At 39.8% G+C, this 27,821-nt stretch overlaps 1 protein-coding gene across 7 annotated transcripts in view; it reads left to right on the top strand.

The window, feature by feature from the left end:
* SIL1 (SIL1 nucleotide exchange factor) overlaps positions 1-27,821 on the top strand; it is a 242,533-nt gene that overhangs the window by 137,219 nt on the left and 77,493 nt on the right. For all 7 annotated transcript variants that reach the window (XM_063087069.1, XM_063087074.1, XM_063087071.1 and 4 more), the window contains 3 exons: positions 577-697; positions 7,980-8,079; positions 18,312-18,503. In XM_063087069.1, coding sequence (XP_062943139.1) covers positions 577-697; positions 7,980-8,079; positions 18,312-18,503 — 413 coding nt within the window. The remainder of the gene's footprint in view (positions 1-576; positions 698-7,979; positions 8,080-18,311; positions 18,504-27,821) is intronic.

Here is a 27,821-nt window from a genome sequence, read left to right as displayed (position 1 = left end):
ATTTTATGTGCCGAGCTCTGCTCTTAAGGGCTGGGGAAATCCAAAAGCAGAAGACACTATCCCTGCGCTCAATGGGGAGAGAGCCTCATAAAAGGAGCCTGACAAAACAGATGTGGGTGGTAAGGTGTGAGCTTGCTGGGATGGCAGGCTATCTGGGGTTCTGTGGGACTGTCAGGGAGGGGCACAATAATGTACCCATGTCCTGAAGAGTCAGTAAATATCTGCCATTCACCTACTGCGTATAACAAGGCTTATTAGCTTGCTTTAAAGAAAACGTAGAATAGCTTAAATATGCAGGTTCTAACAGAGGACATTGGTCTCTGGATTCAAGTGCATATCCTCTTATCCACTTAACTTCATTCCCTTACAGATTCTCTTATAGATTAGCAAAAGGAGAATAGGTGAGTGGTGTGTATGTCACGGGGATATAGATGGATGGATCAAGGAGGTAACTGAACACTGCAGTCTGGTCTTTCTGAACTAATAAATCCTGTTGGCTTGTTAGCCAGACATTCCATCCTAGCATCCCTTTGGGGACCTTATACCTCATGAGCCTTTTCTCTTCTTGGCTTTTAGGTCAGGCTGTCCCTGCAGGATCCCATGTGCGGCTGAATCTTCAGACTGGGGCAAGAGAGGCGAAACTTCAATACAAAGACAAATTCCAAAATAATTTGAAAGGGTTGAAAAAAGGCAAAAGGTACAGTGTCTACTTTAGGGATTGGGAGGCTAAGTGATGACATTGGTTTTGTAATACTGAAAGTGTTACCCACATTCATGTGGCTTTTAAAAATTTTTTTAATTTGAAATTTAATAGCATGGAATTTGTGATAAATCTGTCAGGGTTTTATGGACATTTATGTCTACAGTCTTTGGAAAGAAACAGTTTGCAAAGCAAATTGATACTTTTAAAAAGGCTGTAGGGGGAATGCTTAACCTGCTTTAAAAATGAAGCTATTTTTCCCAGTACTTTAAGAGCACCCATTTGAATCCCAACAATTAATGTGCTGATTACAGATGAGTCATCTATTCATTAAAACAGGCCTGTTAGGCCTTCTGCTTTGCAGTAATACTTCCTTGGTGAACAATAAAATTGCATTTTAAAGTCTTTAATTCAGACTAACTTTTCCTCTTGTTACTATTAAAGCAGGCTTTCTTATAGTATAAATGTAGAAGTTACTGCAGTTCTCCAGTGGTTAGAGGTTGCTTTATTTTTTAATAACCAGTTTAGATTATTTGATTTTGAAGAATTAGTCTATTCTTCTAATCATTAGCAAGTTTTCTTTGGTATTGCCTGAATGAGGTGGAAGGAGGTTGAGGCATGGAGTTGCAAGGGTTGCTGGAATTGTACAGTTTGAAAGCTTAGTATAAATACTAGCTATGAAGTTTCTAACACAAGGACCAACAAATTATGGCCTGTGGGCCATATTGGGACTGCTGCCTGTTGGTATGGCCTGCAAGCTGAATAGGTTTTTAGATTTTTTAATGGTTGGAAAAAAGTCAGAAGAAGAATATTTTATGACTCATGAAAATTATGTGAAATTCAGATTTCAATGTCCATAAAGTTTTATTGGAACACAGCCATGCATATTTGTTTCCATATTGTCTATGGCTGCTTTCTTGCTACAGTGGCAGATTTATTTAGTTGGGTCAGACACAATAAGGCCGACAGAGCCTAAAATATTATCTGGTCATTACAGATAGTTTTCTGACCCCTGTTCTAAACATGTACGAGTAAGTATTGGGAATTAATCATGGATTGGGTGGTATTAGTGTTACTCAGTCCTTTAATTTTATTTATTTATTTATTTTTTTTAAGATGACTGGTAAGGGGATCTTAACCCTTGACTTGGTGTTGTCAGCACCACGCTCACCCAGTGAGCAAACTGGCCATCCCTATGTGGGACCCGAACCCATGACCTTGGTGTTATCAGCACCACACTCTCCCGAGTGAGCCACAGGCCAGCCCCCTCGAATTTTAATATTTTAACAATATTTTGCAGTTAGGTATGAGTCAGGTAGAGACCTTAGAGACCCAATTCTTACCTGAACCTTTTCCTTGACATACCTGATAAAAGGTCATTCAGCCAGTCCATGTGCACTGTTAGTCAGGTGGCGCTCACAATGCCACCAAGCAGCCTGTTCAGATTTGGGCACTTGTCACCATTGGAAAATTCTACTTTATACTAAGATAGAAGCATGTCAGCTCAAACTGGGAAGAAGAATCTTTCATCTTACCCCATCTCTCCAGATAGGGAAATGGCCTATACCTGGAGTGGTCCAGGTCATACAGTAACTCCTTTCTCACAGCCATCTAAGAAAAAAATCAGTCATTGTCGTTGTTCTTGCCAACCTTCCTCCATCCCTAGCACACACATACACAAACACATATTGCAGTGTCTCAAAGAACTTTCAGGAAGTCTCTTCTCACATCTAATCTAATCCAAGTCTTATTTTCTAAAGAAAAAGCCTATTTTATTCTTGGTTTAAGAATATTGAGTTAGGAACTTGATTAATTTGGAGTTTTATATATATATATATATATATATATATATATATATATATATATATTTATATTTTAATATACCACAGGAATTTACTTCTTCACTACCCAATCATATAGATCATCAGTAGGAGCACTTATTGCTTTGTTGCTCATATCTTTTTAGAATAGAAAGCAGAAGGCCGGCCCGTGGCTCACTCGGTAGAGTGCGGTGCTGATAACACCAAGGCCACGGGTTCGGATCCTATATAGGGATGGCCGGTTTGCTCACTGGCTGAGCGTGGTGCTGACAACACCAAGCCAAGGGTTGAGATCCCCTTACCGGTCATCTATTAAAAAAAAAAAAAAAGAATAGAAAGCAGAGCCATCCATTTGGTCTCCAGAGACACACCTTAAGGGAGAAATAATTGTCCCCACTCTTGCTTCTTTACTTTTCTCCTTTGGAGTATTTCTTTTCTTTCTTTTTTTTTTTTAAATTTTATTTTGTCGATATACATTGTGGCTGATTATTGCTCCCCATCACCAAAACCTCCCTCCCTTCTCCCTCCCCCCCAACAATGTCCTTTCTGTTTGCTTGTCGTATCAACTTCAAATAATTGTGGTTGTTATATCTTCTCCCCCCCCCCCCGGTTTGTGTGTGTGTGTGTGTGTGTGTGTGTGTGTGTGTGTGAATTTATATGTTAATTTTTAGCTCCCACCAATAAGTGAGAACATGTGGTATTTCTCTTTCTGTGCCTGACTTGTTTCACTTAATATAATTCTCTCAAGGTCCATCCATGTTGTTGCAAATGGCAGTATTTCATTCGTTTTTATAGCTGAGTAGTATTCCATTGTGTAGATGTACCACATTTTCCGTATCCACTCATCTGATGATGGGCATTTGGGCTGGTTCCAACTCTTGGCTATTGTAAAGAGGGCTGCGATGAACATTGGGAAACAGGTATACCTTCGACTTGATGATTTCCATTCCTCTGGGTATATTCCCAACAGTGGGATAGCTGGGTCGTATGGTAGATCTATCTGCAATTGTTTGAGGAACCTCCATACCATTTTCCATAGAGGCTGCACCATTTTGCAGTCCCACCAACAATGTATGAGAGTTCCTTTTTCTCCGCAGCCTCGCCAGCATTTATCGTTCATAGTCTTTTGGATTTTAGCCATCCTAACTGGGGTTAGATGGTATCTCAATGTGGTTTTGATTTGCATTTCCCGGATGCTGAGTGATGTTGAGCATTTTTTCATATGTCTGTTGGCTATTTGTATATCTCCTTTGGAGTATTTCTAAGGGCTCTGCCCTAGAGTGGCCTCCAGTGTATGCTAGACATTTCCTTTTCCTTCTCAGCATTTATAACCAGTGGCAAACTTATCTGAACAGAAGGCCAAGTCATTGACAAGGTGGTATAGACATTTGGTCTTGTGAGCTCAGTGAGCCTTTGGCTGCCATTGGTTGTGACTTCCTCCTTCTGGGATGGACCTCAACTTGTGCTCCTCCAGTTCCACTTCACTTTGTCTTCCTGGCTCTTTAGCACTGGAATGGGATCAGAGGCCTAAGGGCTGGATTACTCCCCTGAAATTGTTATAGTATTTTGCTTACCTGCTTATTCTGTTTTGGAGGACAGTATCCACAGCTTTCCATCAGATTGTCAAATAGGTTGGTGATCCCACAGAGTAAGAACTGTTGGCCTAGAGGGAAATGGAGATAATCCATTAAGCCTAAATCATGGCAGCCTCTCTACTAGTCCTACTGAATGTGTTGCTGCCTACACTGCTACCTAGTACTACAATGCCTGTGGGCTCTGAGGCCTGGAACAGAGACCCTGACTCTGGCTTGTCTCAGAAGGTTCTCTTGGCACTGCCTGACCTCAGTGCATAATTGGTTCCTAGCAACAGGTTTTCCATTTGCTGCTTATGCTTTAGGCATTGCCATCTCCATTGGTTTTAGTCCATATCCCTGTCAACATCTCAACAGTACATCTCTCTTTTGTCGTGGAATGACTAGCTTCTTTAAATCTTTCTCCTATGTTTGGAGGACTAAGGGACAAACTATATTCCAGTTGTACTATCTTGGGTTGAGCATTTACCAATGTACAGTATGGTATATTGGGTAAGGGAGTGGGCCAAGGACAGGGCCATGTACTTGTTCCATTCACTCATTTCACAAAAGACCTATTCAGTGCCTGTGTGCAAAGCATTGGGAGTACAGTAGTAAACAAAACAGGATTCCAGCCTTATGGAGGTTGGCAGGCAGACAACCAGGTAAATAAACACACAAGTAAGATAATTATAAATTGTAATAAGTGGTAGGGAAGAAATAAGGCAATGCATCGCTGGGGGAGGCCATGTTAGATAGGATGATTTGGGAAGGCCTTGTTAAAGTATTTTAACTGAAACCTAAAAAATGAGAAGGTTTTAGCCATGCCAAAGTTTAGGTTTATAAGTTTAGGGGTTAGAGTATTTCAGGCAGATGGAACAACAAGAAGAGTCCCTGGCTTTGTCAAGGAAAAGGCTTTGTCAAGTTTGAGAAACAGGAAAATAATCTGGATGACTAGAGAAGGGGAGAAGGAAGGAGATTGATAGATGAGATTGAAGAGGTATGCTGTAAATTCGAGAGGGGCCAGATTGCATGGGGTTTTGAGGAACAAGCTGAGTGTTCTTTATTCATCTTTAATTTTAATGGAAAGCCATTGGAGGATTTTAGGCAGAAGAGTGATTTAATGCAGTATAGTTTAGCAAGATAACTCTAGTTGCTATGCGTCTGGAGAAGAGATTGAAGGTGGGCAAAAGAAGAAACACAGAGACAATTGGGATGTTGTTTCAGTAGATCAGGAAAGACATAATGGTGGCTTAGTCTAGGGTGTCATAATGGAGAGTGGATGAATTTGGAGATTTCAGTTTTAGATAGAGCCAACAGGGCTTGCTTACAATATAGATGTAGGGGATGAAGGAAGGTGGGGCAGGGGGAATTCAGGATAAAGCCTCATTTTGGGATTTGAGTAACTGTGTGCTTGGAGGTGCTATTTATTGCAATGGAAAAGTTGGGAGAGAGACAGATTTATAGGGAGAAAAATCAAGAGCTATGTTTTAGATTCAGTAAGTTTGAGGTAGTTGTTAAACATTTGAGATCCAAGATATATCAAGTAGTTGTATATGAGTGGTTGGTGCTCAGGGGAGAGGTTTGGGCCAGAGATGTAAATTTGGGCATCACTGGCAGATAAGTAGTTAAAAATAACCAGAGGAGGATGTGGAGTTAGAGAAAAGAAGATTGTCCAGGACTGAATTCTGAGGCATTCCAGGATGTAGAATTCAGGTAGAAGACAGTGCTCCAGTAAAAGAATTGGAGAAGGAATGAGAAAGGGAAAGAACCAGGAAAGTGTGGTAACAAGAAGTCACGAAAGGAGAGTGTTTCAAGAAGGGAGGGTATGCTGTGTAAATGTTGCTGAGTGTTTGAGGAACACGAAATAAGTGAAGGGTCCATTGGATTTGCTCATCAATTACTGGTAATTTTGAAGAACAATGTTAGTGGAGTGGTAGGGACAGAATACAGACTAGAGCAAATGTCAGTGTAAACAGGGGTCAAGAAGGTGGGGATAGTGAGTGAAAACAACGTATTTATAAAGTTTTACTCTGTGTTGGAGCAGGGAAATGGCATGGTAACTTCTCGAAGAGACTGTGGGGTCAAAGAAGTGTTGGTATGCTGATGGGAATAATCCAACCGAAGGGAGAAATTGATGATGCAGGCAGAGGGAGGGGTATAATCATGGGAGTTAAGCTTTCATTAAGACAAATAGGATATGGAACATAAGTTTAATAGAAGCTGGGACACTATCATCCATTACAATAGAAAGGAAAGTAGAGAATGTAGATTTAGGTGCAGGTTGGTTTATAGAGCGGATGATGGGAAGGTGAGGAAGTTCTTGATGATAACGTCTATTTTTCTCAATGAAGAATGAAGTGAAAACACCAGCTGATAGTGGTTCTGTGTGCACATGTGTGTTCTTGTGTGTACGTAGTTGGGACTGAGAGTGGGTGGTGAAAGATGGCCTGGGACAGTGGGACTTAAGGCAGTAAACAGAGATATAAGGCATGATGGGATTAGTCCTGACCAAGTCTTGGAGGAGGGAGGAGTAATCTGTTTAAACTATGGCTCCTAAATATTTAGCTCCCTAGTAGGCATGGGGGGCAAGGCAGTGGCATCCTCATGCAGTTGTCAGTGGATGATGCTCTGAGGGAAGAGGGATTTGGGATTTTCTCTCCTATTTTGTAGAATTGTGGTAATGAGTTGAATGAAATACTGCTTTTAAGCCTGACACATGGTTAAAAGCTCAATAAATGGAAGTGATTAGCTATTATTAATTAGTTTAGGAGGACTGAGGTTTAGAGAGGACAAGTGTTTTTCTCAGCACCCTGAAGGGTCTCTAGGATGAATCAAAAACTGCATGAGCAGAGCCCTGAGTACATTTCCCTCTCATGAGAGTGGAGGCCTGCTGGGATCTCAGACTATGAGACTGATGTACTTATTCTGCCTGGAGTAGAGCAGGCCAGTAACAACCCCATGCGTGTCCCCCGGAAATCTCCTGGGTTATCCTTAACCCAACCACAACCGGACCATCTTGCCAAGTGCAGTCCACACTCTGCACGTCCCTGTGTTCACATCACCCTTGTTCATACCTCTGTTCACTGAACTTAAATGAGTGCTGGTGGTAAAACCTTGCCCCCCCTGATGGATGCCTTCTCTCCAGTCAAGCTGTGGCTTGGATCAGCTCCAGGGGTCTTTGTGAGGATACCACCCTAGCTTTTGTCAGGTTCCTGAGATTATAGCAATGTCGGTTCCTTTCCTCCCTCTTCTTGGAGACTGGCTGTGGAAGGTGACTAGCATTGATTCTACTCTTCAGTATCTCAAACCCATATCTTGGTCAGGTTGAAACAGATTTCCCACCTCTTCTCTGTGCTCAAAGGTTGGTCTTATGTTGTGAATCTGTGCAAAACCTGTTTTTGTGAAAATAGGCTGGCTTGTCAAATCAGGTCAGGCACATGCTGGGAGGCTCTGAGTCCCTGTTGTTCCCTTTCCCAGAAGAATGTAAATAAGGGTGCAGATTATTCTTCGTGTCTGGGCCCACCTCTCTCAGGCCCACCTCCCTGGCACGTGCTGAGGGAGCAGCATTGCATAGACATTCCAGGCTTGTTTCTGCCTGAGCAGCTGTCTGATAGTTCTCTGTCTGTGATGGGCTTCTGTTTGCCCCATGCCATTTACTCCTCTTTCATGAAATGACCCCATCTTCAGCTGTGTCTTTCCTCCTCTAGCTTTAAGTTCAGTTCACCCTTTTGGACCCCCGGCTGACTGAAGGCAAAGGTAAGATAGTACACTCAGAGTTAAAGCCAGCCTGGCCCAGCTTACCTTGGGGTTCCAGCTACCTAGGGGCATTTTCTTTCTTGGGTAATATGGTGCCTCCCTCTTGACAGTCAGCTTCTCTTTGGACAGGCTGGACATCAACACCAACACCTACACATCTCAGGACCTCAAGAGTGCACTGGCAAAATTAAAGGAAGGAGCAGAGATGGAGAGTTCAAAGGAAGACAAGGTGTGTGATGCTTTTTCCAGTTATAACTCATGTAAGCCTGTAGCACGGCCTTGGTGTTTTTCCAGGGAAGGGAATCACTGTTTTCAGAAGCTTTTGCAATAAACATGGGATAATAATATTGTAAATTAATTTAAAGAGCAGTTAATGACAAATAAACACTTTATAGACTATTTTTTAAAAAATGCTGGGAGGATTTCTATCATAATTTTGGTTAGGATCCAACTTTTCCATTACATGTTTGGGAAAATTGAGGCCCAGAGCAGAAGTGACCATACTCTTCACTAACGTAGGCATGAGTAGGGTAAATAAAGATTACAACCCAGGTCTCCTCACTTAACTTGGATTAGACACAAGCTTGTTCCAGAAAAACAGAGATGCTGAACAAGTCAGGAAGAAGCCTGGGTCCTTGTCCTTTGAACATGAAGCACATATATTCCTTCTGGGCTCAGTTCCTTAAATATGAAACATGGGGATGGGACAAGAGGATGCCTGAGGTTTCCTCTAGCTCTAAATTTCTCTATAGCCGTACAGGCCAGCTGCCAAAAAAATAAAATAAAATAAAAATAAAAATAAATAATTCTCTACAGTCTAAGGGAATGAGAAAAAAAAAGGCAGAGTTATAGCTCTTTGGCTTTGCACCTAATGTGTGGGAGGGCTACTAGGTACAGACCTACCTAGGATGAAGTCTTACTGTAGATGGATCATGAATTCATGTAATAGCTAGAGAATGTCACATATCATTTCTTTACATTTCCAATTGAGTCCTGTCAGTCCTTAAAAGAACCTCCTTCGATGACCAGCTTGGAGTCCTCTCTGTTTTCCTTCCCTCTTCTCCTCACAGTCCCCTTTCTCTACTTCTTTGCTCTCTCCCCTGAATCGTGGCAGTATCTTAGAAAGGCAGCATTAGGTTCTTGACAGCTCATTAAGGAAGAAGCCTTAAATTCTTTATATCCTTTAGAACTAAGTATTTCTGATATAAACGAACCTTTTTGGGGGAGAGGGGATGGCTGATGTTGACCTATTTAAGTTGTGTTACTATGCAAGTCAAGTCTCCATGTCTTTACTCATCTTACCAAAGTCACATCTCCCGAATGGAGAGTGTATGTGATATGGGAAGGCAAGTAGCAGAGTGGCAGCAGCAGCAGCAGCAGCAGCAGTGAGTGAAGGAAGGTAATGCATGAAATTACATCCCACCACAGATAAATTAGCTGACAGGGTTGAGGAAAAGCAAGTCTCCTACCTAGCGAAGGTGAGGTCAGGAGAGGAGAGCATGCGTGCCTAGGGCAGGGGTTGGTGTTCTGGTGGCTGGGGCATTGGCTCCTTCCCACTCATCACCGCCTCGCTATGGGCTCCATGTGGGGCTGATGAGAACATAAAAGTCAGCCCCTGTTCCATGTCTTCTTGGCGGATAGAAGATCCTCTTTACCCATTCCTCTTCTCTTTGTTCTCTGAGAGTGTGGTTAGATTTTCTTTTTTCAGATAATGACATTCCCCCCCACCCATAATTCAGTTAGAGTAGAAAAAGTATGAATATTTATGAAAAGATTTGAAAAAGGTAAAAGCAAGGGATTATTTAAAAGTTTACAGTTGTTAGTTTTTGCAATTAGAAATAATCCTTTCCCCTTGCAAGGGGATCCCAATACTAGCACCCAAGAGCAAGATCCCAATATCAGCTGATTTGAGTCAACTGTCCACTTATGAGGAATGGCTTTCACAGTCTCTCCTTACTTCTATGGAGCGGACTTGGGTTATTAGATCCTTTATTGAGGTGCTGGGTCCTGGGGTTCTCTTGCTTTCATTTGGAGCCTGTCTGGACTGACTCAGTTCACTGCCAGTACACTCTCAGAGCTGACTCTGCAACTGGCAAATAAATTAACTTGAAGTAGGTTGGGGAGTTTCTTACATGTCTCAAGCTCCTGGCTACAGATGTCTTCATACTTTTTGTTTATTCATCTTTAAATTCAGCCTATGTGGTGTCTTGCAAGTATAGGATGGTGCTTTTACTGTCAGACATTGGACCATATCCTCTCAATTGAATAAGTATTTTTTTTGGGAATTGATTTTTTGGGGGAGAAGGCCATCAATTCCATTGAATTCATTGATACCATAGTAGGTTTAAGTGAATCAGTCCTTCCCAGAGTTCCTGGCTTCTTGGACAAGCTCTGTCTTGCTTAACAGATTTGGGTTGTTATTGTGGAATCTCTTCCATTTATCCCTCTGTTACCTTACAAATTGCTTGATGCTTCATGTCATCTATTGTTTACCTGTATCGTACAAATTGTTCCATTTTTGAAATATGGCCTTCTTAAGCTTCTGATTCTGGGCAAGATATTATAGACTTCTCCCTATTCCTTCTACTAAGGGTAACAAAAAACCCTGGACATAATACTAAAGCAGATATAGGAAAACTCTAAAAGGTGATAAGAAAGTGGCAGAATGGCTAGAAACCTTGGAACTTGAGGAATGACATGGCAGTGAGTTCCTTGGGTTTTCTTTTTGCCCTCTATATATCCCAGATTGAACACTTGGATAAGCCCACATTCCGGTAAAGCCAACAGGTACAGATTTTAAAAAGCTCTAAGAAAAGCCTGCTCTTCCTAGACAAAGGACCAGGCAAAGGGTAGTGTAGGAGGACAAAAATTTTTTTGACAATACTCCAGCCAAAGACCACGGAAAGACCCCACTCCCACACTTAGAGCCAGTGGAAGTGGAGTGGAGAGTCTGGACTTCCACCTCCTGCTTGGTGGTAGTAGCAGGCTGTACTCTGATTCCTCCACCACGGTCAGTAGAAGCCAAGTGAGGAGCTTGAGCTTGCACTTCCTCCCGATGGCAACAAGGTGGTATAAAGTGGTACTCTGCTTCCTTCACAAAGATGGTATCAATGGGAGCTGAGCAGAGAATCTGAATTTCCACCCTCTGCCTGGTGGCTACTCTCTACTTCTCCTGCTAGTGGTACCAGTGGATACCAAGTGTGGATACTGATTTTCCACTCCCTACCCCCCAATCTGGAAGTAGCAGGTCGCTTATCTTCCTGGGGTGGTATCACCAAGCAGGGAATGTGATGTCTGTCCTCTGCCTGGCAGCACAAGACGGTTTTTCATTCTCCCTGATGAAGTGGTGTCAGTGTGGATAGATGGGAAGTCGGTATTTCTACTCCCAACCTGGTGGCAATGAGACAGTGTGAGGCAGCATTCTGCTTCTACCTCTGGGGTAGGGTCAGTGGAATAAGTGAATTGTATGAACTTCTATCCTGAGACACAGCAAAGAGGCAATGCCTCAATTCCCCCACCATGGTGGTGTCAGTAGAGGCCAAGACTTCCTCCAGAAGAGCCTAGACTTCCACTCCCAATGTCCAGCATCCAGCAGTGGCAGGCAATGCTCTTTCCCTTCCCAGCTAGAGAGTGAGGGTAGGATTTTGGAGAGAAGGGAGCTGGAGAAAGGGATTTTGCATCTAAAGTCCTGGACATACCCCCTAGTGACTCACATAAGAAACTGACCAAAATGAACACAACAGAAGGTTTGAGAACTGAACTACAGTATGGAATACTGTCCATGTTTTTAGATTGGCATCTAGGTAGCACACAAATGAAGCATACCATAATGACACTGAAAAAACTTTGAAAATTAAATTGTTATTGGAACCACAGACCACACAAGTCAAAACCAGCACACTAAACCTAGACAGGATAACTGCCTACTGAACAAGAAGATTAAATAGGATACAGAGTCCCACAATTTCATACCCAAAATGTCCAGGATATAACTGAAAATCATTCATCATACTGAGAACCAGGAAAATCACAACTTGAGTTAGGAAAGATAATTAACAGATGCTGTTACAGATTAAATGTTTGTGTCCCCCCAAAATTCATCTGTTGAAGTCCTAACCCCCAACATGATGTTATTTGAAGGTGGGGACCTTTGGGAGATAATTTGGTTTAGGTGAGGTCAGCTAGAAGGTGGCCATTTTCAAGCTAGGAAGAGGAACCAGATTGGAACCATCAGGAACCAGACTGACCAACACCTTGGTCTTGGACTTCCCAGCCTCCAGACTGTGGAAAATAAATGTCTGTTGTTTAAGCCACCCAGTCTTTGGTATTTTGTTACATAGCCTGAGCAGACTAAGACATTTGCCAACACTGAGATGACTCAGAAGTTGGAATTATCTAACAAAGATTTTAAAGCAGCTATCATAAAATAGCTTCAGCAAGCAATTATGAACACTAATAAAACAAATGATAACCTCAGCAAATAGAAGATATTAAAAAAGAGCCAAATGGAATTATACTGGAAAATATGATAACTATAATTTTAAGTTACTGGGTAGTTTCAATAGTAGAATATTTATATTTTTTGTGTTTTTGTTTGTTTGTTTTTGGCAGCTGGCCAGTATGGGTGATCTGAACCGTTGACCTTAGTGTTACAAGATGGTGCTCTAACCAACTGAGCTAACTAGCCAGCCCAGCTCAGAAATAGAATAGAGGTGACAGAAAAGAGAATCAGTGAACTTGAAGACAGACAAATAAAAATTACAAAATCTGAACAACAGAGAGAAAATAGATTAGAAAGAAAAATGAACAGAGCCTTAAGGACCTGTGGGACTATAACAAAAGATCTAACATTGTGTTGCTGGAGTTTCAGATCGAGAGGAGAAAGTGTATAGGGCTGAAAAAATAATCAAGAAACAAGGGCAAACATATTCTCAAATTGATGGAAGGCATAAACCCACAGATTCATGAAGACAAGTGAATTCCAGACAGGATAAACTAAAAGAAATCAACACCAGGATACGTTACAGTCGAACTTCTGAAAACTAAAGACAGAAAAAAATCTTGAAAGCAACTAGAGAGAAACAACATATTATCTATAGAGGAATGTGATTGAGTGATAGTGAATTTTTCATCTGAAACCAGAGAGGCCAGAAATACATGGAACATTTTTCAAGTGCTGAAAAAAAATGAACTGTCCACACAGAATTCTATAGCCCATGAATATCCTTCAGGAGTGAAAGGTATATCAAGATATTCTTAGACAAAGGAAAATTTGTCACAAGCAAAACTGTCCTAAAAGAGTGACTAAAGGATATCCTCCAAACAGAAAGGAAAAATAATAGAAAGAAACTTGGAACATCAAAAAGGAAGAAAGAATGATGAAATGAATAAAAAATAGAGAAAATGTAATAGACTATCCTTCTCTTCTTGAGTTTTAAAAATTGATAGTTGAAGCAAAAATTATGACATCATCTGATCTGTTTCTCAATGTATGTAGAGAAATATTTAAGATAGTTATAAAGAGGGAAAGATTAAAGAATGTAATTGGAGGTAAGGTTTCTACATTTCATTCAAAGTGATAAAATGCTGGGCCGAGCGTGGCGCACTTGGGAGAGTGCGGCGCTGGAAGCGCAGCGACGCTCCTGCCGCAGGTTCAGATCCTATATAGGAATGGCCGGTGCACTCACTGGCTGAGTGCCGGTCACGAAAAAGACAAAAAAAAAAAAAAAAAAAAAAAAAAAGTGATAAAATGCTGATACCAATGGATTATAAGTTACTAATGTATATTATAATATTTAGAGCAATCAGTATAAAAAACTATGCAAACAGATAAACTCAAAAACACTATAGATAAATCAAGTTGAATTCTATAAAAGGTACCTTGCCTTGCCACAGGAATGCAAGAAAAGGGAAACAGAGGAACAAAAAACAGAGGGAAAAAACAAAACAGCAAATCAGCAAGGATATTAAAGACCTTAGTAACAACATCAATCAGAAAAATGTAATTGACATTTATAGAATATTTCATTCAACAACAGCAGAATAGACATTCTTTTCAAGTGTCCATGAAACATTTACCAGGAGAGATCATCTCTTGGGTTATAAAACAAATCACAACAAATTTAAAAGAATTAAAATTATACAGTGTATGTTCTCTGATAGTAATGGAGTCAAACCAGAAACCAGTAATAGATAGCAGGAAAATCACCAAACATTTGAGTCCAAGAGGAAATCTCAAGGAAGGTTTAAAAAAACAAAACACTACATTGAAATAAATAAAAATGAAAATGTGATTTATGAAAATTTGCAAGATATAACTAAAGCTGGGAGGGAAATTTATAGCATTAAATGCTTGTATTAGTGAAGGAATAAGGTCCCAAATCTGTCATTGAAAGTCCTATCTCAAGACACTAGAAAAAGATGATCAAAATAAGCTTAAAGCAAGTAGAAGGAAGGAAATAATAAAAAGCAAAAACCAGTGAAATTGAAAACATAAAAACAATAGAGAAAATCAGGGAAACCAAAAGCTGATAAACCTCTATCAAGACTGACAAAGAACAAAAGCATTAAGATACAAATTACTAGTATCAAGAACAGAATCAGGAATATCAATTACAGATCATGCAGACATTAAAAGGAAAATAAGAGAATTCTGTGAACAGCTCCATGTACGTAAATTTGACAATTTACACAAAACAGTTCAATTCTTTTAAAAGCACATAATACCCAAACTTACCCAATATGAAATAATCTGAATGCTACTGTGATCGTTAAAGAAACGCAATTTGTAGTGAAAAAGCTTCCAAAAAAGAAGTTTCCAGGTTCAGTTAGTTTCACTGAGGACATCTGCCAAATATTTTAAAATGATTAGCATCAATTCTATACAATCTCTTCCAGAAAATGGAAGTGGGAGGAACACTTCCCAACTTATTTTATGGGACCACTATTACACTGATACCTACACTAGACAAAGTACAAAAAACAAAAATAAAAACAGAGAAAACAACTACAGACTAACATTCCTCATGAACATAGATGCAAAAATCCTCAACAAAATATTAGCAAATCAAATACAGCAGTGTATAAAAAGAACTATATGTTATAACCAAGAAATGCAAGGCTGGTTCATTGTACAAAACCTATCAGTGTAACTCACCATATCAGCAGACTAAAGAAGAAAAACCACATCATCATATATCAATTGATGCACAAAGAACACTTGACTAAATTCAGTAATCAGAGACCTAGGAACAGAAACCTTTCTCACTTGATAAAGAGCATCTAGAAGAAAAAACTATATCTGACATCATACTTAATACTGAAAAACAATGTTTTGCTACTGAGATCAGGAAGGATGTTCACTCTCACCACTCATTCAACACAGTCCTAGTTAATGCAGTTAGGCAAGGAAAGGAAATAAAAGGCATACAGATTGGAGAGGAAGAAATAAAACTATCCCTATTTCCAGATGACATGATTATCTATGTATAAATCCCAAACAACCTCCAAAAAAAACCTTCTGGAGTTAATAAGTGAGTTCAGCAAGATCATAGGATTCAAAACCAACATAAATCAATTATATTTCTATATGCCAACAATGAATGTGGAAATTGAAATTAAAAACACAAACATCATTTACATTTGGTCCTCTAAAAATGAAACATTCAAGAATAAATCTAACAAGGCACGTACAAGATCAGTGTGCTGTAAGTTGATGATAAAAGTTGATGAAAGATGATGATGAGGTTAAATCAAAGAAGATTTACATAAATGGAGAGACAGTCTGTGTCCATGGATTGAAAGACTCAACATAGTAAACAATGTCAGTTTCCCCAAATTGATCTCTATAGGCTTAATGCAATTCCTATCAAAATCCCAGCATGAGTTTTTTGTAGATATAGATAAGCTTATTCTAAAGGTTTATATGGAAAGATGAAGGAAATAGAATAGCTAAAATAATTTGGCAAAAGAATAATAAAGTGGAATAAATTGCTCTACCTGATTTTAAAACTTACTCTGTAGCTACAGTAATCAAGACAATGTGGTATTGGTGGAGACTAAGAAACATAGATCAGTAGAACAGATTGGAAAACCCAGAAATAGACCCAACCAACATCCAGCTGACTTTTGACAGAGGTGCAAAAGCAATTCAATGGAAGCATTTTCAATAAATAGTGGATGTCCATAAAAAAAATGAAACGAAATTAATTCAAAATACATTATAGATTTAAATGTAAAATGTAAAACAAAAAGTAATAAAAAACCAAAAACCTTTTAGAACTAAACATAGAAAATCTTTGGAAACTAAGACAAAGTAAAAAGTTCTTAAGACATATGGATAGCAGATAAGCACATGAGAAGATGTTTAACATCATTAGCTATTAGAGAAATGCAAATTAAATCCACAGTGAAATATCACTATACATCTATTAGAATGTCTAAAATAAAAAATGGTCATAATGCTAAATACTGGTGAGGATATGGGGAAATTGGATCTTTCTTACATTGTTGGTGGGGATGTAAACTGGTACAGCCATTCTAGAAAATAGTTTGGCAGTTTCTTATAAAATGAAATGTATGCTTATCATATAACCCAGCAATTGTACTCTTGGGCATTTATCCCAGAGAAATAAGAACTTATGTTTAAACAAAAACCTGTATGCAGATGTTCATAGCCGTTTTATTCATATTAACTTAAACCTAGAAACAACTCAGATGTTCTTCAACAGATGAATGGTTAAACAAACTGTACATCTATACAATAGAATACTACTCAGCAATAAAAAGAAATAAACTGTTGATGAACATACTTCAAATGCCGGAATTATAGAGATGGAGAACAAATTAGTGTTTGCTGGGGCATAGGGATGGGAGAGAAAAGAGTGGGAGGACGAGGTGCATCTATAAACAGGTAGCACAATGGAGTAGTTTGGTGGTGGTGGAACAGTTCTATAGCTTGATTGTTCTGGTGGTAACACAAATCTGTTGTCTTGGAAAAAACTATAGAACGATACATACACAAATACATGCAAATGAGTACATGTCAAAGATGGTGAAATCTGAATAAAGCCTGTAGTCTAGTTAACAGTACTGTACCATGTCCTTTCGTTGGTTTTGATATTGTACAGTACTATTGTTATATGAGATGTTACCATTGGGGGAAGCTGGATGAGGAGTACATGATATTTTCTGTACTATTTTTGTAATTTCCTGTGAGTTTATAATTAAAAGGTTTTTTTGTTTTTGTAGGGCCTTCTTGAGGTCCAGGTACACATTATTTTTGCAAGGCAGATGTCACTCGTTTCTTACTGTGCTCACTTGCCTGTCATCCAACAGCTCTAGAAAGTGACTCAGTCTTCCCAGACCTCTTTGCCTTGCTTTGGCAGCCATCCAGAGTCCTCTAGCTGGGTGCAGAGAGAGTATTTCATGTTGTTTTAGTTCAAAGAATCAAGATGTGGTGCCTCATAAATGTGATTGCTCTGCTAGGAGCTTGGTCTTTTTTTAAGAGAGTCTGATTCATTTCTTTGGTTGGTGTTTCTATGGAGTGCTTGTAACTGGGGAGAGAAACCCATAGGTAATAGATGAGCAATTTGGAGCTGACAGCTGCTCATCATCCTGCTTTTTATAAATATTCGTGCCTTTTAATTTTTCTTGGAAGATAGATGCATAAACCAATGTGGGCTTTCAGTCTCCCTTTATAAGCACTATCCTCTAAAATTGGGAAGAAAATAGGGAGTGTCACGTGTATAAAATATCCAATTAAAGTCTTTTATTCACCTCCAATATAACTTTGTTTTTAAAATCTTTATATATGTGTGGGGTGGGGAGGGATTGAGAGAAAATTGTTTGAGATTTGAGTATAGTACATACAATAATTTAGCCATTTCAAACAGTTGAAAAAATTGTACACCTGTGGTTAGATTGACAGTAATGACAGTGATTTAATTTTCATCAGCAAATTGCTCTTGTTTTGACAGCTCTTACCTACACTTTTCTACGTCCGAGTTTCCCTAAAATGTTTCTGGGTTGGGCAGGGCAAGGCCAAGATAGAGTATGACTGTGGAAGATAGAGAACCAGGTTGTGGATTATTTTACCTTAGACCTCAACTGATTCATCTGAGGTGAGGGGTTGAAGGCGAGCTCGCATTATTTCCCCTGACCTCAGTGATTGCAACAAGAAGACTTTCCATTCTTCCTGAGCATTGGAAGTTGAACTTGAATAAGTGATCCTTGGAAAATCTTGAGTGAGTTTTTGGAGCATAGGCCTCTATGGGTAGACTCTGAGGGCTCTCTTCTCTGGGCATCTTAAAAAGTATCAGGATTTTTGATAGTGCAGATTAAGAAGATTGTGAGTCTTGGAAAGCAGTTCTTTGAGGATGGGCTTTGTGGCAGACCACAGACAAGTCTTGGGGAGATGTATCCAATAGATTTGATTAATCATCTCTTTGCTGCTTTCCTTAGGCAAGGCAGGCTGAGGTAAAGCGTCTCTTCCGCCCCATTGAGGAGCTGAAGAAGGACTTTGATGAGCTAAATGTTGTCATTGAGACTGACATGCAGATCATGGTACGGTTGATCACCAAGTTCAACAGTTCCAGCTCCAGCCTGGAAGAGAAGATTGCTGCACTCTTTGATCTCGAATATTATGTCCATCAGGTACTGTAAACAGCTCCAAAAATAAATCCCCCTGCCCTAAGCCCTAAGAAAATAGCATCATCATCTTTACTTCTCTCCCGGGGCAGAGAATATTTTTAATCTAGGACAAAGTGCCGTAGTAAGACATATTCTTAGAGGCCAGAGCCAACCTCTTTTTCAGTTGAAGTATTTCCTCCTTTATTTTTTAACACTAAGGACACAGCAGAGGTAAAATAGACATAGTCCCTGTCACTAGTAGGTTATAGTCTGGAAGGGGAAGCAATTAAATAATGAACCATTGAACAAATTACCAATCAAATAATGAGATAATTTAAGATTGTGACAGGACTCCAGAGGATGATTCAAGAGTATATAGCAGGAGAACTTAAAGCCTAGATAGGGCCAATAAATGGGGGCTTCTCAGAGTATTTGACATTTAGGTTGAGCATTAAATGATGATTAGGGGTTGACTAGGTGAAGAGGGGGACTAGAGTAGGGATGGCAAACTACCAGGTGTTGGCCAAATAGGTCTGATACCTGCTTTTGTAAATAAAGTTTTATTGGGACACAGGCACCCCTATTTATTTAATATATTATTTATGGCTATTTTTATGCTACAATGGCAGAATTGAATAGTTGTGACAGAGACCATGTTGCTCACAAAGTCAAAAATATTTACTGTCAGACCTTTTAGGAAAAGTTTGCCAATCCTTGGGTTAGAGCATTTGAGGCAGAGTAAACAACATGTGTAAAGACTGTGGGGCAGAGAAGAGCTTGGTAAGACTAAGGGCCTGGAAAAGATCGGAGTGACTTTAGCATAGTGGCCAGGAGGAGAGGGTAGCACAGATAAAGTGGAAAGGATAGGGAGTCAGAGAGGTAAAGGTGAGAATATTATGCTCTTCATGATTTTAGCCTTCGTCCTAAAAACAGTTGAGGAGTTTGAAATGGGGAAGTAACTGATCAGATTTAAAATAGCTAATATTTACTTACTGAGCATTATTATATACCAGTCATTGTTTCAAGTGCTTTGTACACATTAGTCCATTGATTTCCATAGCTGCCCTATGAGTAGGCACCATTAGTAATCTCGTTTTTTAGCTGAGGAAAATGAGGCACAGAGAAGTTATGTGACTGCTGAAAATCATCCAGCTAGTGAGTGGTAGAGCTGGGATTTATAACAAGGTCTGTCCAACCGTAAATTTTGTGTTCTTAGACTTTTGACCACTGTGCTTCTCACAGAAAATGGGTACCTTTTGAATAAAGCTCAAAAAGGAACAGGTGAAGCTAAGGAGAAGCAGCCAAGAGAAGCCATTCATTTATTCAGTAAATGAATTTATTGAGTGCCTGCTATGTCCTAGTCACTTGAGATACATTTATGAGCAAAGTTGGAGCTTATCTTCTAGCAAGCAGTAGATAGACAAACATAACAAGTAAATTATAAATATTGTGGAAAAATAAAAAGCAGAGTAGGGCAAGAATTGGCAGTGTTGAGAAGGAGCATCTTAGGCAAGAGAAACAGCAAGTACAAAGGCTCTGAGGTGGGGAGCATGCTAACTTGTTTGAGGAACCACAAGGAGGTCAGTGCAGGTAGAGCTGAGAGAACAGGGAGAGAAGTAGGTGAAACCCAGAAAGATAATGAGAGGAAGAACATGAAGGACTTCGGAGGCCATGGAGAAGAGTTGACTTGGATGTTATTGGAGGATGTTGAGCAGGAGAATGATGCGATCTGACTTACTTTTAAAAGAGTCCCTCCAGCTGCTATGTTGAGTATTAGACCGGAGGGGGGGGGGGGGTTGGGCAGAAGGAGAGAGAGCAGATAGGAGGCTATTGCAGTGATCCAGACTAGGGACAATGGTGGCCTGGGAGGCTGTTTAATCATAATCAAAGGCTTGTTTGAGATCCTCATCAAGACATAGATCCTCAATGTCCTCCCACACACGATAGCCTCCTTGTTCTCTATAAACTAGACTAAAAGACATTCTTTCTTTAGGATTTTGCCAGCTTCTGTGGTAAAAGGGGATGAGTGTATACTGTATCTGTAGGAATTATGGGCAGCCTCTTCATCTTCTTTCTCTGCTCATAACTCTTTCTCAGGCCTCAAATAGCAAGACTGTGATCCTCTTAGAGAAAAAAACTGAACCTGGGTTCTCTTTACCCTTTCCAGTCTTTCTCTCCAGGGTGAAAAATAAAAACTCCAATAGCTTTTCAGTTAGAGATATTTAAGGATTAAGGATCCTAGCGGTTATTGGCCAACTCAGTCCTGCTCTGATGTTGACAGCTTTTATTTTTTCTCTTCTTAACATATTTGGATAGATCTCAGGTATCAGGTTTCTATAGACTCTTGCTTTAGTTGCACATGAAAGTCCAAAATGATTGGAGAGCTTATCATTACCTAGGAGAGTGTGGGTACACAGGAGGCTTGGGCTCCTAACAAATCAGCGCCCTAACAAAGTTTGTTTTTTTCCTCTGTAGGTCCTCCAGTCACTGACAGTGTCATTCCTAGGGTGACATCTCATTCTGCTTTCACAGGTGGGAGATGGGGTGGGGGCGGGAGCAGTAAACAGTTTCTTCAATATCACCAGACTTGGCCTGAGGTCATCCCAGGAGCCAGTCTCTCGGTAGAGGCCAAACTTTCTCAGTTGGCAGAAGAGTCATAAATGTAATGTTCTGGGTCATTGGTGTTTTGATTAGGAGTGTAAGGTCTTTGTTTTGGGCTGGTGCATCAGGCTGCCATGCAAAGTGTTGAGTTGTGATTTCATGGGGAAATTGAAGAAGACATAGCTCAGCCTCAAGTTCGAGTTGTGGTGGGCAATTGGGGTGATGTAGTGCTAGTTTGAGGAAGATAGGACTTTTCTAGCCAGGAACTTCCTCAGTCCACTGCCATTTAATGAATAAAGGTTTGAAGAGCCATGGACTTCAAGGAGGCCCAAACACGTCTGCCCAAGGATTCCGCACAGCCATATTTAAATTCTTAAACAGGTTATGTGAAAAGCAAAACATGGTATGTAGAAAATAGTTTGTGAATTGTTTATGAGGAGGGTCTCTTTCTGCCCGTCTACCCTGGGGCAGTGTATTTGCTTCCCCTCTCGTGACTCCCTAGTTATTTACACCATTTCTTTCTTTCTGTTTGCTATTCTCTCATTGTCTTGTCAGTGCTCTGGTTCTTTCCTTTCCTCATGAGTGTTGGTGCAGTTCCCACTGTCTCCTTCCTAATGCACTCCCTCCCTATACTCCTGTCTTCTGCCTGTCCTGTCCCATCCCGAAGGCAGCCTGAGAAAAGTTTTGGCTCTTAAAACCAGATGGGGAGCTGTGGACCTGAGCTCTTGTCATGCCTTCTCCTGTGTGACACTGGGAAGGGCCCAGCTTTTGGTGTGCAATAGGCAGAATGACTCTTTTCTTCCTCACTGCCAGTGAAATAAAAAATGAGAAAATCCTTGAAAAGTACAAAGTCCTTAGGTAAATGTCAGCATTTATATCACACTAAATTATCATTGTAGTAATATAGATAAACTGAATCTAGAACAGCCTTTGTAACTCTGGGTTGTCTTGCTTTGGGGCTGACAGAGTGACAGCTGCTCTGCTAGGAACTCACAGCAGCTTTGATAAGTGGCCATTTTAGGCATGGAATAACAGGATTCTAAGTCATGGTTTTGTATCTGGAAAACCTAGAGGAAGGAAGATCAAAGGATATGCAGTGAGTTTTTATATTTTAAAACTGGAACATGTGAGGAAGGAAGGTGCCTCTGTTAGCAAAGCACCCACTCTGAGTCTCCCTAGTGAACTGGGCAGTGGCTCAATAATCATTCCTTTTCATAAGGACAGACTGGGGCAGAAAAATCCCAGCCGTGGCCTGGGGCTGCATGGCAGAGCAGACTCCATGCTTACTTCACAACCTGGACTGCCTATTTTTTCATATCTGTGGTACCAGGGGCCCATCCGTTTTGTTGGCATAGACACCTCGATTGTCATTTTTACTCACAGTGGAGTTTATTTCAGAAACATTTTTTTGTGGTCAAATTCTTATCGGTTCCATGATCATTTATTGAACACCTAAGTATATTCTTAGCACTATTGTAGTCATTGGAGCTACAACAGTGGACAGACAAAAATCTCTGCACTTGTGGAGGTTCTATCAAAATGTATAAGATTGATCTTCCAAGTGGTAAGCAAACAAACAAAAAAACAAGCTAGGCCCACTCCAAAATATTGGCAGAGTCAAATATTGTTCTTCACACTTGATTTCTATGTCAGAGCCCTCTTCCAGTTCAGAAACAGAAATAAGGGTAGGAAATGGCTCTGTGGAATCTGGAGGAAAAAAGTAGCAGTTATCTCATTGTCGGGCTCTAGCTTCCTGAGTTTTCTTGATTTGTAGAATGGGATCATCATGTGGACAAGAGTCAGCCTTTGTAGCATCAGAAATATTTTCAAGGGAGATTGTAGCTACTACGTTCAGAAAACAGGATCCAGTGACCTTTCTGAGGAAGTTGAATCTTCTTGTTCCAGGATACTAATGAAGCTTGGAGTGTTGTGAGGCTAAAACGCACAGAGGAATCCAAGACCGGCATCAGTGTTATAGTTTTATTGCTCTTTATTTTAGTGTTGCAGCTCTTTGTTCAGTGTTACAGCACCTCTTTTTGCTTGCAAGCAAGGAGAGCACTGGGGAGCAATAACTCCTAAACCAGTGTCTCCCAGAACAAAGGAAAAGACCCCCTTATATAGCCTAAATTCCCACCCTTTTCCCTCACAGGTTCCCATTCAGGCCCTCTTATGTAAATGAGGGATGCTGTCCTGCTAATATGGATTGGCTGGTTGTGGGACACAGTCCGTTGGTCACTTTAGGAGCCTAATTTGCATCTGGCCCGTGGGTGGGTGGGCAGTGTGAGACTGCTGTAATCTCCTAGAGGGCAGGCCCAGGAAGCAAGCAGGGTAAATGGCAGGGGCCAGAGTCTACAGTGGAGCATAGAGTTTCTAAAACACTTTCTCAATTGGAAAAGGGAAAGCTTAACAATTAGAAAATGCTTAGGGTTCCCTGCAACAGGAGAATGAGATCCTCCATAGAGTAATATAGAGAGCAAGAGAGTGAGTGAGTGAGTGCGTGCGTGAGCGTATACTCGAGGATTTAGAGCTTAAATGATAGCCTAGACCAATGCTGTCTAAGAGAACTTTAAATGATGATAAAAATGTCACACACTTTCTTTTTTTTAATTTTTTTTTTTGCAGGTATCTTATTTTTATTTTTATTTTTTAAAAATTTTATTTTGTTGCTATACATTGTGGTTGATTATTGTTGCCCCTTACCAAAACCTCCCTCCCTCCTCCCTCCCCCGCAACAATGTCCTTTCTGTTTGCTTGTCATATCAACTTCAAGTAATTGTAGTTGTTATATCTTCTTCCCCCCCCGCCCGGTTTTTGTGTGTGTGTGTGTGTGTGTGTGTGTGTGAATTTATATATTAATTTTTAGCTCCCACCAATAAGTGAGAACATGTGGTATTTCTCTTTCTGTGGCTCAAGGTCCATCCATGTTGTTGCAAATGGCAGTATTTCATTCATTTTTATAGCTGAGTAGTATTCCATTGTGTAGATGTACCACATTTTCCGTATCCACTCATCCGATGAGGGCCATTTGGGCTGGTTCCAACTCTTGGCTATTGTAAACAGTGCTGCGATGAACACTGGGGAACAGGTATACCTTCGACTTGATGATTTCCATTCCTCTGGGTATATTCCCAGTAGTGGAATAGCTGGGTCGTATGGTAGATCTATCTGCAATTGTTTGAGGAACCTCCATACCATTTTCCATAGAGGCTGCACCATTTTGCAGTCCCACCAACAATGTATGAGAGTTCCTTTTTCTCCTCAACCTCGCCAGCATTTATCGTTCAGAATCTTTTGGAGTTTAGCCATCCTAACCGGCGTTAGATGGTATCTCAGTGTGGTTTTGATTTTCATTTCCCAAATGCTGAGTGATGTTGAGCATTTTTTCATGTGTCTGTTGGCCATTTGTATATCTTCCTTAGAGAAATGCCTACTTAGCTCTTTTGCCCATTTTTTAATTGGGTTGCTTGTTTTTTTCTTGTAAAGTTGTTTGAGTTCCTTATATATTCTGGATATTAATCCTTTGTTAGATGTATATTTTGCAAATATTTTCTCCCACTCTATTGGTTGTCTTTTAACTCTGTTAATTGTTTCTTTTGCTGTGCAGAAGCTTTTTAGTTTGATATAATCCCATTTGTTTATTTTTCCTTTGGTTGCCTGTGCTTTAGGGGTCGTATTCATGAAGTCTGTGCCCAGTCCTATTTCCTGAAGTGTTTCTCCTATGTTTTCTTTAAGAAGTTTTATTGTTTCAGGGTGTATATTTAAATCCTTAATCTGTTTTGAGTTGATTTTAGTATATGGTGAGAGGTATGGGTCTAGTTTCATTCTCCTGCATATGGATATCCAGTTATCCCAGCACCATTTGCTGAAGAGGGAGTCCCTTCCCCAGTGAATAGGCTTGGTGCCTTTGTCAAAGATCAGATGGCAGTAAGTGTGGGTTGATTTCTGGATTCTCTATTCTATTCCATTGGTCAGTGTGTCTGTTTTTATGCCAGTACCATACTGTTTTGGTTATTATAGCTTTGTAGTATAGCTTAAAGTCGGGTAGTGTTATGCCTCCAGCTTTATTTTTTTTGCTCAGCATTGCTTTGGCTATGCGTGGTCTTTTATTATTCCATATAAATGTCTGGATAGTTCTTTCCATTTCTGAGAAAAATGTCTTTGGAATTTTGATGGGGATTGCATTGAATTTGTATATCACTTTGGGTAGTATGGACATTTTCACTATGTTGATTCTTCCAATCCAAGAGCATGGGATATCTTTCCATCTTCTTCTATCCTCTCTAATTTCTCTCAGCAGTGGTTTGTAGTTCTCATTATAGAGATTTTTCACATACTTGGTTAACTCAATTCCTAATTTTTTTTTTTTTTTTTTGGTGGCTATTGTAAATGGGCAGGCTTTCTTGATTTCTCATTCTGCATGTTCACTATTGGAGAAAAGAAATGCTACTGATTTTTGTGTATTGATTTTGTATCCTGCTACTGTACTGAAATCATTTATCAATTCCAAGAGTTTTTTTGTAGAGGTTTTAGGCTGTTCGATATATAGGATCATGTCATCTGCAAACAGGGACAGTTTGACTTCTTTTTTTCCAATCTGGATGCCCTTTATTTCCTTCTCTTCTCTGATTGCTCTGACTAGTACTTCCAACACTATGTTGAATAGGAGTGGTGAGAGTGGGAATCCTTGTCTATTTCCTGTTCTTAAAGGAAAAGCTTTCAGCTTTTCCCCATTCAGGATGATATTGGCAGTGTGTTTGTCATATATGGCTTTAATTATGTTGAGATACTTTCCCTCTATACCTAACTTATAGAGGGTCTTTGTCATGAATGAGTGCTGAATTTTATCAGATGCTTTTTCACCATCAGTAGAGATGATCATATGGTCTTTGTCTTTGATTTTATTGATGTGGTGTATCACATTTATTGATTTGCGTATGTTGAACCAACCTTGCATCCCTGGGATGAATCCCACTTGATCGTGGTGAATAATTTTACGTATGTGTTGCTGTATTCTGTTTCCTAGTATTTTAGTGAGGATTTTTGCATCTATATTCATCAAGGATATTGGCCTGTAGTTTTCTTTTTTGGTTATATCTTTACCTGGTTTTGATATCAGGATGATGTTTGCGTCATAGAATGAGTTTGGGAGATTTGTGTCTGTTTCAATCTTTTGGAATAGAAGATTGTAAGAATTGTAAGTTTGTAAAGAATTGGTGTCAATTCCTCTTTGAATGTTTGGTAAAATTCTGTTGTGAATCCATCTGGTGCTGGGCTTTTCTTTGTTGGGAGCCTTCTGTTAACAGCTTCAATCTCCTTTATTGTTATTGGTCTGTTCAAATTTTCTACGTCTTCATGGTTCAGTTTTGGGAGCTTGTATGTGTCCAGAAATTTATCCGTTTCCTCCAGATTTTCAAATTTGTTGGCGTATAGTTCTTTATAGTAGTCTCGAATGATTCCTTGTATTTCAGATGAATCAGTTGTAATATCACCTTTTTCATTTCTAATTTTTGTTATTTGAATCTTGTGTTTCTCTACTGATTCTTTGCCTAGATGATCTGTCTAATATTGACAGTAGGGTGTTCAGGTCCCCTGCTATTATGGTATTAGTGTCTATTTCCTTCTTTAGGTCTAATAGAGTTTGTTTTATAAATCTGGCTGCTCCAACATTGGGTGCGTACATATTTATGATTGTTATGTCTTCTTGATGGATCAGTCCTTTTATCATTAAGTAGTGTCCCTCATTGTCTCTTTTTATGGTTTTTAGTTTAAAGTCTATTTTGTCAGATATAAGAATAGCTACTCCAGCTCGTTTTTCTTTTCTGTTTGCATGTTGAATCTTTTTCCATCCTTTCACTCTTAGTCTATGTGAGTCTTTATAGGTGAGGTGGGTCTCTTGAAGGCAGCATATAGTTGGGTCCTCCTTTTTAATCCAGTCAGCCAGTCTGTGTCTTTTGATTGGGGAATTTAAGCCTTTTACATTGAGAGTTGTTATTGAAAAGTGTTGATTTATTCCTAGCATTTTACTGATTGTTGTTTGGTTGTCTTAGGTGTCTTTTGTTCCTTGCTTTCTGATTTACTGTTTGGTTTCTGTGTTTGTTGGTTCCTTAGGTTGTAGATAGCCTTTTTGTTTGTTTGTTTTCTCTTCATGAATGCCATTTTTATTATACTAGTGGGTTTTGATTTTTCTTGGGTTTTTATGGCAGTGGTAGCTATTTTTCAGGAACCAAACCCAGTACTCCCTTGAGGATTTCTTGTTAGGGTGGTCGTGTGGTAGTGAACTCCCACAGTTTTTGTTTGTCTGAGAAATATACTATTTGCCCTTCATTTTGGAAGGATAGCCTTGCAGGGTAGAGTATTCTTGGCTGGCAATCTTTGTCTTTTAGTGTTTTGAATGTATCATCCCATTCCTTTCTAACTTTTAGGGTTTGTGATGAAAAGTCTGATGTTAGCCTGATTGGGGCTCCCCTATAGGTGATTTGACGCTTCTCTCTTGCAACTTTTAAGATTCTCTCTTTGTCTCTGAGTTTTGCCAATTTGACTATAACATGTCTTGTAGAAGGCCTTTTTGGGTTGAATACGTTTGGAGATCGTTGAGCTTCCTGGATCTGAAGATCTGTGATTTTTCCTATACCTGGGAAGTTTTCTGCCACTATTTTGTTGAATATGTTTTCAATGCAATCTCCTTTTTCCTCCCCTTCTGGAATACCCATGACTCTGATATTTGAGCACTTAAGGTTTTCT

Source organism: Cynocephalus volans, chromosome 2, assembly GCF_027409185.1.
Source record: "Cynocephalus volans isolate mCynVol1 chromosome 2, mCynVol1.pri, whole genome shotgun sequence".
NCBI classification, from domain to species: domain Eukaryota; kingdom Metazoa; phylum Chordata; class Mammalia; order Dermoptera; family Cynocephalidae; genus Cynocephalus; species Cynocephalus volans.
The sequence above is the reverse complement of the archived record's forward strand: the minus strand, read 5'-3'. Positions and strand labels throughout refer to the sequence as shown.